At 42.2% G+C, this 16,526-nt stretch overlaps 1 protein-coding gene across 1 annotated transcript in view; it reads right to left on the bottom strand.

Moving 5' to 3' along the window:
• LOC124621783 (histone H4 transcription factor) overlaps positions 1 to 16,526 on the bottom strand; it is a 110,472-nt gene that overhangs the window by 8,254 nt on the left and 85,692 nt on the right. Inside the window, exons 6-8 of the mRNA XM_047147218.1 lie at positions 9,667 to 9,868; positions 9,409 to 9,538; positions 3,349 to 3,482 (exon numbers count right to left, since the gene is read on the bottom strand). Coding sequence (XP_047003174.1) covers positions 3,349 to 3,482; positions 9,409 to 9,538; positions 9,667 to 9,868 — 466 coding nt within the window. The remainder of the gene's footprint in view (positions 1 to 3,348; positions 3,483 to 9,408; positions 9,539 to 9,666; positions 9,869 to 16,526) is intronic.

The raw sequence follows: 16,526 nt of genomic DNA, 5'->3' as shown, positions 1-16,526 counted from the left end.
AGAGAGAGGTTCTGCAACATCTGAGTACGAACACTGTCTAGTCCTGGGATGGAGAATCAGAATTAAGTGAGAGCACAATCTAGCTCACTCACAGTAAAGGCGGCATGGTAGCACTCACAATTCTGAGGAGAAAAGGGTATCGCCCGATCCTCTTCCACTCGTTTCCGATGAAGGAAGGCAGGGCGATAGTGGCAGGAGCTTGAAATCTCCACAAAATAGTGGCCCAAGGCGTTGGAGATAGTAATAGGGTCCACTATGACATTGTGTGCTACTGTCAGGCTGGAAACTGGGGAATGGACCTTGATCCCAGAGAGCCATCGGATGTTGGTCCACACAATGGAAGAGGGAATGGAACTGTTAAAAGAACTAGTAAATGAAATCCAGCAAGTTTTTTTGCTATCCCAAAAAACACAAAGACACTGTGCATGCACCTGTTTATAAAAAATGCAATTTGCAATCGTAGGACGATGGTTAAAAGTGTGAAGAGCACGTCTCCGCGCACGAATGGCATCATGGCACACCTCAGTTCACCAAGGGACCAGGAGACAGCACAGTAAAGAGGAAGTGCAAGGAATGGAATGTTCTGCAGCAGTAAGCATAACATTTCTAAGATATTCTACCTGGTCATCACAACTGGAGGTATACGATTCGTAGAAGATCGCCAGGGAGAAGTAAAGCCTTGGCAGTTGGCCTTATGAAACTGCCATTTGGGCGTGCACATAGGTGGGGTAGGAGTCAGCAAACGGACAGCACATGGGAAATGGTTGCTCGAGCATGGGTCAGACAATGGACCACACGAGACAATGGGCAAGCTGGGCAGTGCAGAGGGAGATGTCCAAATGGGAATAGGTGTGTGTGGAGTCTGAAAGAAACATGGGTGCTCCCGTGTTAAGGCAATGAGGTGAAATTGATTGAGAAGGTCAGCCAAGAGAGCATCTCCGTGGCAGGTTCTGGAAGGGCCCCAAACGGGATGGTGTGCACTAGAGTCACCAAGCAGCAGAAAGGGGCGAGGGAGTGGCCCAATAAGCTGAGGAAGTCTGCCCTGGTAACAATGAACGACTGAGAGATAAAAACGATACAAGGGGAAAAGGTCATGTCTGGAAGGTATAGGCAAACTGCAACAGCTTGAAGCCGGGTAGTCAGGGAGATGGGTTGACAATCCTGGATGGGCAGCACGACTCCCCCATGAGCTGGAATGCTGTCCTCTTTGTTGGATTGAAGGCCATGAATGTTCCATAGGAGGAGAGTCACGATGATGAAAGGGGAGAAGGGAAAAAATGAAGGATTGTTACCCTGGCAGCTGCAGAGTGTCAGCCTTTGAGGACTGACTGGTACAAGGCATAGAGGCTGGAGGATCCTGCTCCATGAGATCTACAGAGGCATTGGTATTCTCCTCCTGTTGGTCTGCAGAGTCCAGGGTAGATAAACGGTTGTGGTGCACACCAGCAACACGGACGTCAGCAGGGCGAGGCTATCACGTGGCGATGCCATCGAAGAGGATCTCCGAGTCAGTGAAGGAAAAGACCGTTTGCCTTTGTTTGACTTCTCTGAGACTTTCCGGTTAGTAGAGGGAGGCTCAGACGTTGGTTGGCTGGAGAGACGTAAGAAGTCTTCGCAGGAGTATTCCTTCTGTCTTTTCCAACCTGCTGGTTGTTTAACAGGTGACTTTGCCTCATGAGGTGAAAGTTTGGTGGCTTGTTCCACAGCTGGAAGAGGAAAGGGGTCGGTACCATGACACTGGGCAATTTTACAACCGCGGTGTTAAATTTGATGTGACGTGTCTGTGTGGCCACATCCTTCGGGAGCAAGAAGCAGCAAGAACAGTACTGTAAGTGGCAAATGGTGGAACGCAGGGTTTCCAACTAGCTAACAACTTGCGAGCAACCGGGTAACACACTTTTTCCTTCACTCGGCTTCTGTACGGCCCACTCATCGAGACACGTGGGACAATCTCGGGAGGAGGCGGCACGGTCACCACTGCAGTTGATAAAGTGCAGAGAAGGAGGCGGTCAATCGCCCTCACGAGCACCCCTACCAAAAGCTACACATTTGGCCGGGTGTTCAAAGGACACTGTAGTGTGGTTGTAACGATGACACTGGTAACAGCGCATCAGGTTTGGAATGTACAGTCTGACTGTGATAATTCCACAACCTGGTTTGATCTTTGACACACACACACACACACACACACACCACTTTATCAAAAGTGAGGAGAAAGAGTGCATGTGGGCACTAAGGAGGCTTCTACCTTTTTTATCACCCGATGGACTGCAATGACACCCTGATCAGAGAAGCACATTTGGATTTCTGTCTGTCAGACTATCGAGCGGCCTAGTGTCGGGAAGAATTCAGAGTTCAATGGGCCTCAACACGAACATGATAGCAGTGGAGGAGTGAAGCTGAAAGCAGTTGTTGTTCTTCAGAATCAGAAGAGGCAAATAACGGATTTACTGTAGCAAAGGACTGACCGTCTTCATTACATGAAACCGTGACGATCCGTGGTGCAGCTGGAAGGGTCTTTGAATCATTAGCCTCATTCTGTTTATGTTTTGTAAACGCTGACTATGAAGAAGATGATTGGCTCATTGTGAGAAAATCCCCAATGATTGCCAGCATCTCCAATGGCATGCTCCTTCCGACTGGGGGCCCTCTTCAGACTGTGGTGAACCCGCCTTAGGTGGTTGTTCACCACACCTCAAGCCACACCTCCTGAACACATGACAAGAGGTACCAATCAGCAATTTGGGAAGGTAGCAGCTCAGGCAATCTCTCCTCCTTGGGCCTGACCTGTACCAGGGGTATGTGCAAACCCTACCCGTCAACCTGGGGTGGGAATTCTGCGTTACCCAGTCACCTTTTATGCGTCAGATGGCATTCGGGAGTGCACAGGGAGGAAGGAGAAAAAGAGAAACCTCAAATGCAGAAGTGGGTGAAGGATAGGAGAAGGGGAATGGAAAAAAGGCGGGGGAGGGGGGGGGGGGAGATGAAAAACAGTGGAGAGACTGTTTTGATATTGACTACTGAAACTACAGAACACATTTCCAAAAACACGCCAGACATGTTCCCCAAGGCAGGGGAAAAAGAACAACAGGAGGAGATAGATATGCAGCACGGAAGGTAAAAAATTTTGCAAAGGCTGGGGCCCTGTGGTAGCCAAGCATGAACCTGCCAAAGAGGGATGAGCCTCCTGGGGGACATAAACATTTGTGCTGATAATGCAAGTGATACAAATTTCTGTTGGTGTATGTACTGCACTGTCGCTCCATGATAAAAACATGTTTCTTGTTACTTTACGTTAGACCTTCACACACTATAATCCAAAAACTGAAGAAAAGAGAAAAGACATACCTAAATCTCTTATGCCCTGAAGGCCATCTCAAGTCATGTTCTCGAAAGACATGTTTCGTGAGTGATGCACCACGCTGATACTGCCTGTCGCACAAATGGCAGCAATACAGTGGTTCATGTTGACCTTCGTGAACCTAAGAAGCACAGGACAAATTAGTGAAGTCTTAGCAAATGTATTTTAAACTGTATATATATTTTATCCATTTTCAGGATAAGTTCTTGCTGGATCAATCACAATAAAACAAGTATAACTGACATAAAACCTAGAAATATCTATAAGAAATTTAATGCTGATAGGGGAAATACAATTATATTGGAGTTTCTTTCTTACAATAGGTACTGGAAGATGGCATTTTAATAGGTAGACCAACTGCAAACATGAACCAATACTTGATTCTGCAGTTTCTTAATGTCACACATTCTAAGTTTTTCCACATGTATATGATTTCTTTGGCTCCAAATGCTTGAGAGCAATTTTCACAGACTCCACCACATCTAATTTTACCATTTATTTCATTCTGTCCAATTATTATTTATTTATTTATACGCAAATTACATAAACCCTGTATAACTGTAAATTTCATAGAAGATGGAAAAGGCGAAAGTACAGTTAATTTTCAATAACAATGGCAGAGAAAATAACACAAAAAATTCCCGTATTTTTCTAGATATCCCGGTTAAAAAATATACTTTTCCCCAGGAGAAAATACACTTTTTCCATGCTAAGTGACATTAGGTTTTCCACAGATTTTTCCTCGGAACTGTAAAACTTATGAATGCTTTGAATAGTTAATGTTTTATACACTGGCATAGAACGTCTCAGTACTTTAGGGAAGAGAAGTTTTGGAAAGACCTTTGATGTGCAGCAACATATATGCCGCATATTTTCGTATTATGAAAGAATAAATTCGAACTCCACAAAACACGGCGTGTTAGTTTCCAAAGCATTGAAATTGAGATTGTGATGCCCTTTTGTAAGCCAATCATATCTCATACCATGTGATCTCGCTAGCTGATGACAGCAGATATTCAGAGCATAAGACATGCATAGATGTCGGCCAATAGCAAGACCACTGTTAAGTAGTGCGAACACACAAAGAGGAACAGTTAATGGTTTACATTGATATACATAGTGTAGCTACAAGAAAAGCTAAGCTTTCACATATAATATTGGTCTCAAAGATTAATAAGCTACAAGAGAAGCTAAGCTTTCACATGTGATACTGATATTTTTTGCATGTGTAATCCTTAAGATACGTAACACAAATGTGCCAGTAAATTTTAAATAATGACATAAATGTCTGGTCTTCTGGGCTTGAAATTCTTCTAAGTGTCTGGTCCTGAAAGTGTTAAGTTTTAAACGAGAGCCAAAGGCACCGTGGTTTACGAAATTCATCCCACATTCTCACACGTAATGTAATTCATCTTGCGTAAAAGGAAGTTTAATTTGAAAGTAACGCTTCTCAAACCACCATTCGCAATACTTTCCTGAGACTGTTACAAATAGGTTTGTTTTAACAGTTGCCAAAGAGCACCAGAAAATAGGCATTATTGTGTGTGTGTGTGCAGCTGCGGTAGGAAGCCAGCATGTTCGTATGTATAATGCATTAAGAGCTGATACATTACGCCATAAAAGAAGCAGGACATCAGAGGATACTCCAAGAGCATCGGAATTTCGTAAACCACACTAAACTGCACAATTCGGCTTTAAGCGCACATTGGTTTGTCCAGATTCACAATGAAGTAGGCCCTACCTGATACTAAGCTTTTCACTTTGATTTTTGGGATGTAAATTTTCTTGGAGTACCAGTATTGTACTATCACGTGTTTGGTTCTTTATCATGGCATAATACCGTACATGGCAGAAGGCGAAAACGTGCACTTGAAATTCAGTGAACAATTGGAACTAGCCAATATTGTGGAGTGATACATTTAGTTTCAAATGAATTAATTGCCTCAGCAGAAAAGATTGTTGTTGTTGTGGTCTTCAGTCCTGAGATTGGTTTGATGCAGCTCTCCATGCTACTCTATCCTGTGCAAGCTTCTTCATCTCCCAGTACCTACTGCAAGCAACATCCTTCTGAATCTGCTAAGCGTATTCATCTCTTGGTCTCCCTCTACGATTTTTACCCTCCACGCTGCCCTCCAATACTAAATTGGTGAGCCCTTTATGCCTCAGAATATGTCCTACCAAGCGATCCCTTCTTCTAGTCAAGTTGTGCCACAAATTTCTCGTCTCCCCAACTCTATTAAATACCTCCTCATTAGTTATGTGATCTACCCAACTAATCTTCAGCATTCTTCTGTAGCACCACATTTCAAAAGCTTCTATTCTCTTCTTGTCCAAACTATTTATCATCCATGCTTCACTTCCATACATGGCTACACTCCATACAAATACTTTGAGAAACGACTTCCTGACAAATCTATACTCGATGTTAACAAATTTCTCTTCTTCAGAAACACTTTCCTTGCCATTGCCAGTCTACATTTTATATCCTCTCTACTTCGACCATCATCAGTTATTTTGCTCCCCAAATACCAAAACTCCTTTACTACTTTAAGCGCCTCATTTCCTAATCTAATTCCCCCAGCATCACTCGATTTAATTCGACTACATTCCATTATCCTCGTTTTGCTTTTGTTGATGTTCATCGTATACCCTCCTTTCATGACACTGTCCATTCCGTTCAACTGCTCTTCCAAGTCCTTTGCTGTCTCTGACAGAATTACAATGTCATCGGCGAACCTCAAAGTTTTTATTTCTTCTCCATGGATTTTAATACCTACTCTGAATTTTTCTCTTGTTTCCTTTACTGCTTGCTCAATATACAGATTGAATAACATCGGGGAGAGGATACAACCCTGTCTCACTCCCTTCCCAACCACTGCTTCCCTTTCATGCCCCCCGACTCGTATAACTGCCATCTGGTTTCTGTACAAATTGTAAATAGCCTTTCGCTCCCTGTATTTTACCCCTGCCACCTTTAGAATGTGAAAGAGTGTATTCCAGCCAACATTGTCAAAAGCTTTCTCTAAGTCTACAAATGCTGGAAAACTAGGTTTGACTTTCTTTAATCTTTCTTGTAAGATAAGTCGTAAGGTCAGTATTGCCTCACGTGTTCCAACATTTCTACGGAATCCAAACTGATCTTCCCCGAGGTCTGCTTCTACCAGTTTTTCCATTCGTCTGTACAGAATTCGCATTAGTATTTTGCAGCTGTGACTTATTAAACTGATAGTTCGGTAATTTTCACATCTGTAAACACCTGCTTTCTTTGGGATTGGAATTATTATATTCTTCTTGAAGTCTGAGGGTATTTCGCCTGTTTCATACATCTTGCTCACCAGATGGTAGAGTTTTGTTAGGACTAGCTCTCCCAAGGCTGTCAGTAGTTCTAATGGAATGTTGTCTACTCCCGGAGCCTTGTTTCGACTCAGGTCTTTCAGTGCTCTGTCAAACTTTTCATGCAGTATCGTATCTCCCATTTCACCTTCATCTACATCCTCTTCCATTTCCATAATATTGTCCTTGAGTACATCGCTCATGTATAGACCCTCTATATACTCCTTCCACCTTTCTGCTTTCCCTTCTTTGCTTAGAACTGGGTTTTTGTCTGAGCTCTAGATATTCATACAAGTGGTTCTCTTATCTCCAAAGGTCTCTTTAATTTTCCTGTAGGCAGTATCTATCTTACCCCTAGTGAGATAAGCCTCTACATCCTTACGTTTGTCCTCTAGCCATCCCTGCTTAGCCATTTTGCACTTCCTGTCGATCTCATTTTTGAGATGTTTGTATTCCTTTTTGCCTGCTTCATTTACTGCATTTTTATATTTTCTCCTTTCATCAATTAAATTCAATATTTCTTTTGTTACCCAAGGATTTCTACTAGCCCTTGTTTAGTCGGTTTATCCAGGTCCCATTTCCTTAAATTCCCACCTTTTTGCAGTTTCTTCAGCATGAAATTACACTTTCCTACATTTAGAGCAACCCGCTATTCATCACACCAAATAGAAATTCTGTCCAAGTCATTCTGTATCCTCCCACAGTCACACAACAATACTTTCGTGTATACTATAGTGTCATCAGCGAACAGTTGCAGATTTGCCCCTCACTCTGTCAAACCATTTATGTATACAGATAACAAGAGGGTCCCATCATACTGGGGCACTCCTGACAATACCTTCATCTCTGATGAACACTTGCCATCCACAACAACATACTGGGTTCTATTATTTAAGAAGGTTTTGAGGCATTCACATGTCTGAGAATGTATTCTATAAGCTTGGATCTTTGTTAACAGTCTACAGCACTGTATCAAATGCATTCTGGAAATCTAGGAATATGGACTGTGCCTATTGCCCATAAAGCATGTTTCAATGGCTATACTGCAAGAAAAAAAAGCAGAGTTTCGCACAATCCTTGCTTTCTAAATCTGTGCTGATTTGCAGCCAGAAGTTTTCTTGTGTCAAGGAAATTTATTATATTTGAACTTACAAACCGATGTTAAGGATATTGGCCTGTAATTTGCAGGTCTGTTCCTTTACCCTTCTTACATATGGGAGTCACCTACATCTTTTTCCAGTTGCTTGCGACTATGTGCTGGGAAAGAGATTCATGACAAATACTATGTAAGTATAGCATCATTGCCGAAGAACATTCTCTGTAAAATCAAATTAGTATTCCATCCAGACCTGACGACTTATATGTTTTCAACTCTTTCAGTTGCTTCTCAGTGCCAAGGTTGCCATGCCTATTTCCTCCGTAAATGAGTCTGTGATAGTCAACTGATGGTATGTATGTACAATCGTCCTGCATGAATGATCTTTAAGACTTCAGCTTCCTTTTGCTGCCTTCTACTGCCACAGCAGACTGGTGAACAAGTGAATAAATAGAAACTTTCGACCTGCTTAGTGATTTTACGTAGAACCAGAATTTATTTGGTTCTTTGCAAAATGTTTCACAACAGCTGACACTTTTATGTTCTGTTTTTGAACCAGGAACTTCTCCAGAGCACAATTTAAAATATGTTAAAACTATGTAAATAATTCCTCTACATGTTGGAAGTAAATGATACCCATTCATTGTTTAAATAGTATGCTAGTAACTGCCTGTCTTCTGTTTCCAGCATGAAAACTCTTTTAGCCCTCTTGATGGATTTGGTTTACTGGCACAAAATGGTTCAAATGGCTCTGAGCACTATGGGACTTAACATCAGTGGTCATCAGTCCCCTAGAACTTAGAACAACTTAAACCTAACTAACCTAAGGACGTTCACACACATCTTTTTTTTTTTTTTTAAATTCCCAAGGCAGGATTCGAACCTGCGACCGTAGTTTACTGGCACAGTTGATACCTGTCTCACTCCTCATTATCCCAGACTGTCTTCATTTTACTACAGGGTTGGTAGATTTTGGAGCCTTCAACAATGAGAAGAACTTGCAAAGAGGAAGCCACTATCTTCTCTGACTGTTATTTGCTATTTTGTACAACAAGCTTATCAGACAGCCTTGAAGTTTGATGGTCTCTCAAGAACTCAATGAATTTTGGATTATTTTGCTAAGTGAATTAATCAATTTGGAGATATCTGAATGCACAAGATTAGCGTGAAACAAGTGACCAGTTGTGATTTTCGCCCACACTGATACTTCACTAACATATTTCTCTTCCCAGTGTATTTCTTTCAATTCACATGTTTTCTGATGTCTCACTTGATTTACTTCAATGTCAACCACTATTTCAGTTACTGTATAATAATTCATTCTAATTAATTTCCCTCCGACGATTTTACAACATTTATTTTCCAGTGTATTGCCATGGGTGTCATCAAAATTATGCTGTGGATAAGGGCAGTATGAATGAGAGTTTAACTTTGCAGTATATTATTACTTTGATTTTGCAACTACCGTTTATCTTAGACACTAAGATAGCCATGTACCACAAGGCTCCTTTTCTATTAAAAGTTCTGGTACAAGACAATATTTTATCCACAATGAATTCAAAGAAATTCTATTTGCTTCTTATCCTATTTTAAGTGATTCTTTTATTCAGGTACTTACCCTTGCAATATGTTTCTTCATACCCACACGGCTGCGACATGAGACATTACATCCTTCAACTGAACAATGATATAAATTTCCTGAAAAATGTGTGTGCATATGTACTCTTATGTCTGCCAGAGTTTTTGCCCTGTTAAAAAATATCACTAAACTTTAGATTTTGAAATTTAGTTTCCAGAAGACTAATTTCATGAACCTTGAGAGAGTAAAAATTATCAAAATACAAAATGCACAATTTATCTGCTTAGTTTCGCTTACCTGCAGTCGCAGTACACACATTTGAACAGCCTCTCATCTAGATGCCTGAATCGCATGTGCAGAGCTAATGCTGATGGTGTCGGACACGTCATGTCACAAAATCTGCACTTGTAAAAGTTAACACGGTGCCTCATATGTTCATGAAACAGTCGTTCTGATGGGAAAATTTTGCTACAGTGTGAGCACTTGTAGCCTTCTCCCGCTGAAAGTGGAGAACAGATTATCATGTAATCGATGTTTCAAATATTAAGAAATTATATTTAACTGAGAAGTAAGTTCCAAGTGGTTTTGGACTGTTACTGTGTTCCTTTAATACGGTATGTGTCTTTTGTCATATGAAGTGCACATTGAATCCTATACATTTAAAGAAAGGGCACATTATTTGATAGCGTGTCAAATGGGGGGGTGGGGGGTGGGGGGAAGAAATGCTTGAACAGCAGAGGCATTGGGTCGTTGACAGGCACACAACAGAGAAAGAAAGCCTTCATCCAACTAGGGTCCAAGTCGCCGCCCCCCCCCCCCCCCCCCCCCCCGCCCCCTCCCCACGCATCTCTGCTCCTACATTGTGCCAGCTGGACACACAATGTTGGGATTGCACTTTGGCTGGTGGACTGGGTGGAGAGGGGGGTTGTGTCAGGTAGGATGGGGTGGAATGGAGTGGATATAAGGAGAGAGACACGGTTTTAGAAAGCATCAGTCCTGTGAAACTCAGCTTGCCATTTTCTCGTCTCACACAATATACTGCAAACTATAGATTAAGGCAACAGGCAGATTTCATATTTCTAGATTTCCAAAAAGCACTTGACACAGTACCCCACTGCAGACTGTTAATGAAGGTGAGAGCATGCAAAATCGATTCCCAGATATGTGGGTGGCTTGAAGAATTCTTAATAAATATAACCCAGTATGTTGTCCTCTATGGTGAGTGTTCGTCTGAGATGAGGGTATCGTCAGGTGTGTCCCAGCGAAGTGTGAAAGGACCACTCTCATTTTCTACATGCATAGATATATCTGGAGGACAGGATGGGCAGCAACCTGTGGTTGTTTGCTGATGATGCTGTGATGTATGGGTAGTTGTCAAAGGAAAGTGACTCTAGGATGATACAAGATGACTTAGAAAAAATTTCTAATTGGTGTGATGAATAGCAGCTGGCTCTAAATGCAGAAAAATATCAGTAAATGCAGACAAGTAGGACAATAGAGCTGTAATGTTTGGATACAGCATCACTAGTGTCCAGTTAGACACAGTCACATTGTTTAAATATCTGGATGTAGCGCTGCAAAGCGATATAAGGTGGAACAAGCATGTGATGATTGTAGTAGGAAGGACGAATGGTTGACTTTGGTTCATTGGGAGAATTTTAGAAAAGTGTGCTTCATCTGTAAAGGAATCTGCATTAGGATGCTAGCACAACCTATTCTTGAGTACTACTTGAGTGTTTCGGGTCCGCACCAGAATGGAAGACATTGAAGCAATTCACAGGCTGGTAGGTTTGTTACCGGTAGGGCCAAACAACGTGCAACTGTTATGCTGATGCTTCAGTAACTCAAATCGGAACCCCTGGAGGGAAGGCAACATTTTTTACACAAAGCACAATTGAGGAACTTTAGAGAACTGGCATTTGAAGCTGACTGCAGAACAATTCCACTGTCACCAGCGTACATTTCGCATAACGGTGGGTTAATGGAGACTGAGACCAGGAGGATTACAAGCACCTCAAATTCCTTTAACCCATTGTCCCCCACCCTCTCTCCCCCTCCTCTGACCTGTCGCCACTCCCACTTTTCATGTACCTGTATGTCACATGCTTAGCCAGTGCACCCGCCATCTCTCCATCTGACATTCCTAGCCAGCAAACCTGCTGCCTCCCTTCCAGTTACTAGCTACCCCTCTTCTTGCGCCCACCCCTCTCGCTTCTTCCAGTCACTTCGCCCGACACAACTCCTCCTCCCTCCCGCTCCACCCAACGAAGAGCAATCTCAGGACTGAGTGTCCAGCTGGCGCACACACACGCGAGTGCCAACATTGGTGTGTGTGTGTGTGTGTGTGTGTGTGTGTGTGTGTGTGTGCGCGCGCGCGCACGAGTGAGTGAGTGAGTGAGCGCGCGCGCACTTGTGCACACCTGGGCAGGTGCGCGTGCTCTAGCTTGACATAGATTTATTCTGGAAGCTAGCAAGTTCCCTCTATCTTTAGTGTGTGCATGTCAATGACTCAACGCTTCTGCTATTCAGTGAATGGTCTTTACTCCTGAAGTACAAGGATGTGCTAACAAGTAATGCCTCCGAAATTTTTACTTTGTACTTAATACTGATTGTCGTATTACATGTCATGCATATTACTCAGTTGACTTTCCCACTTGACTGACATGAACTGCTATGCTCTTCCACTGGAGGGCTCCCATTTGTAGTATGTAACATGGCAGTGTGTAGTGTAACTATGTTGGTGCATGAAAGAGCTCAGAAAACAAAGCATGAGTTCGTAGAGTTTGCTCGCACATGGAGCATCCTCCTATTCAGCATGACAGTGCCAGACCACACATGGATGCTGTGGCATCTGCAATAGTCCAATGCCTCAGGTTCACTGTCATCCACCATACTCCATACAGTCCCGACTTGGCCCCACTAGTTTTCATCTTTTTCCAAGACATAAAGAGCACCTTCGCAGACTTTACTTTCATAGTGATGAAGCTGTGCAAACAAAACCAAAGGTGAGGTTAAAACACTTCCTGGCAGATTAAAACTGTGTGCTGGACCGAGACTCAAAACTTTGGACCTTTCCATTTCGCAGGCAAGTGCAAGCATGACTCTACAACCCAACCTCACAGCTTTATTTATGTCAGTACCTCTCCCCTTCCTTCCAAACTTCACAGAAGCTCTCCTGTGAAACTTGGAAGACTGGCACTTCTGCAAGAAAGGATATTGTGGAGACATGGCTTAGCTACAGCATGAGTCGTGACTGGGTCACTCAGTCAGTAGAGCACTTGCCTCCGAAAGACAAAGGCCCTGAGTTCGAGTCTCCTCTGTCCGGACAAAGTTTTAATCTGCAGAAAGTTTCATATCAGTACGTATTCCTCTGCAGGGCGAAAATTTCATTTTGGAGAGATAAAGTTGTGGCTCCATCAACAAAGTCAAAAATTCTAAAGTTATACTATCAAAAAACAGGGCTCTCACTAGGAGAAATATGTTTGTCGTCTGTGTGTGCATTGAGGAGTATTTATTAATGAAGAATAATGATGCAGAATGTTAATAATGTTTGTTTTAATTAAAAAGCTTTCAGAGGTATCACACAACAAATTTGGAGACAATATTTTTCAGCACACCCTCATATTTAAATTCTGCCTGAACTTTCCTTACTACCTTTTTAAGTTTGTTAATACAGCCATAAGGGAGAGACCTGTTCAAATAGCTTAACACACAGCACACTAGCTTATGAGACAGAGATGAGACAGACCAGGGCCGATTACAGATTGCTGAACCGTACACCGATCCGCATAAGTGTGGTTTGTAGGCTATTTTCTACACTCACTCAGGCTAATGCCACGGTGGTCCCCAATTTCCAAATCAGAAAATACAATACACAAACACTTAAAAAAAAGATAACACAGAATACAGTTATCACAATTCAAAGAAACTTGGCACACATGACTTCCCTCCCTTAGGTCCGCTGATGACTGCTGGCATGAAGGGCAACCAGCCACAGAGTTAAAATAAAATAAATTTCCCATATAATAAATAACAGCAGAGAGGGCAGGAACATGGGGGAATGATAGTATAGATGGTTTGTGGATCTCAGGAGGGAGGTAGAATGTGGGATGTGTTGTTTTGGTGGGGGTAAGAAGTTCTATGGGTTGAGGCATTTGTCCACTGTGAGGCATGTGTGATTTTAAGGTTGGACTGTAGGCCAGTTTGTAACACAGGGATGGCATCTTGATGGCAAATGCTGTATGTAAAAGTGTCACAGAGATGGCACAGACCCTAGCTTACATATTTCCATCAAGTATCACAGTGGTAGATCCCATGTCTGCTGGGAGGATAATGATGGAGCCATCAGTTATTAAGGAATGAAGTGCCTGAAATTCTGCAGAGGATAGATTAGGGTCATGTTGGAGGGACCACAGGAAGGGCAGTGAAGCATGTTGGACGTTACAAATCCACCACAATTACATTTGATCTCCCGCGGGAGACTCAAACTAGCAATCATGAAGGACATGGATGGGGACTGTGGATACATGGGGCTCAGTGAAAATGTGGGGTGGCCAGGAGGCATGCTGAGACAGTCCATGCAATTGCAATAAACACTGTGTCTGGATGGTGCAGTGGTTAATGCAACTGCCTGGTAAGCAGGAGATCCTGACTCTGCATAAAGTCCCTATGCAGCTGGCATGAATAATTCCTTTCCTTTCCTTCCCTTCCCTTTCCTTTCCACCCCCTCCACCTTCAATTTACATAGTACATATCACAGCTGCGAGTTTCCATGTGATGTCTGTTTTTTTGGACATGTCCGAAAGAACAGACACCACACATTGATATAGGCCACATATTTCTTGGAAAGCTCACAAATGGTGATTTTGACATAGTGGTGGAGGATCAGATTTGGATTTTGGTTGGAACTGTTCAAGGTATGGTTCAATGTCAGTTTTCTGTTGGAACAGTTAGAGATTGAGTTGTAAGTGAAACTAACATGTGACATTACGTGTGATGGAAAGCAGGTTATTAACCGAAGTAGCGTGATCAGATGCAGGTTTAGGGCTGAAAGTGAGAGCCTCGGATAATACAAAAAATTCAGGAATTAAGAGGCCTTTAGAGGAGAAATTGAGATATTGTACTGTTGTAGCTGGTTCTTATGATCGTGAGCTGCCATTGCTCTGGGAGGCAGTGGTGAAGGCTGGGAGATGTTAAGAAGGTAAACAAAGCTCGGTGTTTATGAGAGGAGTGGTGGTTGATTGTGTGGCTGGTTTGGCGGAGAGGGAGTGGGACAGGGATGGAAACATCACTGTTGAGGTGGTTTAGGAGAAGTTAGGATAGCTTTTTAAGGAGAAATCTCCACTAGTGCTGTAGTTTGTACTTGACTTAGCAGAAGACCCCATCCATGGAAACATGAGGCACATATAACTGCAAGATTTTACAAGTGAGAAGCCTTGGGAGTGGAAATTGACAGACGAGATATATATGTCACAGATTAGCCATGTAAGTGCAAGAGACTGCTGTATTTGGAACTGTAAAAGGAGCTTGTGAAGAGTGGGATCACATACAGAAATAGGGGCTTTCATAAATAGGTCTTTGGCGGTAACTCCTAGGGAAAAGCATATTACAATAAACAGAATAGTGGACCTTAGTTTAGATAATGCAGAAGAATGTTTTCATTTTTGAAAGAACCGAATATAATATGTCACAGGATTCATCATGGCATAATATGAGGATTTGGAGTATTACAGCTATTGGGAGTGGTGACAAAAAGCAGTAGTTGAGGGGTTGGGGAGGAGGGTGCAAGGTGTGTGTGTGTGTGTGTGTGTGTGTGTGTGTGTGTGTGTGTGTGTGTGTGTGTGTGTGTGAGTGAGGGGGGTGACAGAGGGGGGAGGGGCAAAATGAGGACTACCAATGAAAAAGATCAGAATGTTGACAAACTTGACAACGATCATGAGAATAAATGAAAGCAAAGAAGATGTAACAAAGGGCAAGAAGAGATATAAGTTTCTCTTGAAAAAACTGGAAAATATGAAACAAAAAAATTACAGCAATAAATTTCAATTAGAAAAGTTCATGGAAAAAATATGAAAATGAGAAAAGTTTAAAATGAAAAAAGTTTAAAGACAGAACAAACAGTGGGGAAGTCATTGGAAAAAAAAATAATGCAGGAGATGGCATCAAGTCGTCGAATGCAGTCTGGCGAAAAACAAAAGCACAGAAACACGAAGGAATCATATAGATGCAAGGTGAGTTGCGAGAAAGGAAGCAAGTGGTGTTGATTTCACAAATAAACTGGTGACAGACAATCAGGGTAAGACCCTGCAGCATATAGTAAACAGTAAACAAAGATCACAGATTGTGTTTGTGTAGAATGGCTGTTGGTAAGCTGGTAAGCATACTTGTGAGCTTGACTGTTTCTGATCTTGCCTTCATAGTCTTTTCACAAAAATTGACTCTTCTGGAAACATACCCTTTTGGAATTTTAACAGTAAAGCACATAGTGATGCAAAATGCTTTTCTTGAAATGTCTGGCAATGGAGCTGGGTGAGCATCTCTATTTCATGCACCGATCTAACATGCTTAAAGCCCCTGACTGAGGAGCAAGACTTAAATATTGGTCAAATGAGGGTTTTGCAAGCTACCTCCTTTTCCAGTGGACTACACTTCCTTAGGATTCTTTCAATGAATATTATTCAGGCATTTGCTTTCTAGGAGGTTGTACCAATCGAAACCATTCCACATGCACACTCCCAGGTGAGTAATGAATTTGACCGCTTCCAGCGATTTCTCAGTAATTGCCTTCTCGAACAATAGCAGGTCTTCCTGCATGTTTATGAGGAGTAAGTTACATTTGCATATGTTTAGTGTTAACTGTCAATCCCTGCCCATTGTTGATGCTCTGTAAGTCTTTCTGCATTTCACTACAATTTAATAGCTTTGTGACTTCTCTATATACAACAGCATCATCCCAAAACAGCCTCATGGACCTTCTGACATTATGTACTAGGTTATTTATATGTACTGCGAACAATAGTGATCTTATGACATACGGGATAACTGTTTGCATTCACAAAGGATATTCTCAGCTCAGGAAATGGGTATCAAGAACAATTTATTATCTCAATCTACAAACTTAGTGTGGATCACTATTGTAGCATGTATGAATTGTAAAC

The sequence above is a fragment of the Schistocerca americana genome, chromosome 7 (genome assembly GCF_021461395.2).
Source record: "Schistocerca americana isolate TAMUIC-IGC-003095 chromosome 7, iqSchAmer2.1, whole genome shotgun sequence".
NCBI lineage: Eukaryota > Metazoa > Arthropoda > Insecta > Orthoptera > Acrididae > Schistocerca > Schistocerca americana.
Note: the sequence above shows the minus strand (reverse complement) of the source record. Positions and strands in the feature narration are given on the sequence as shown.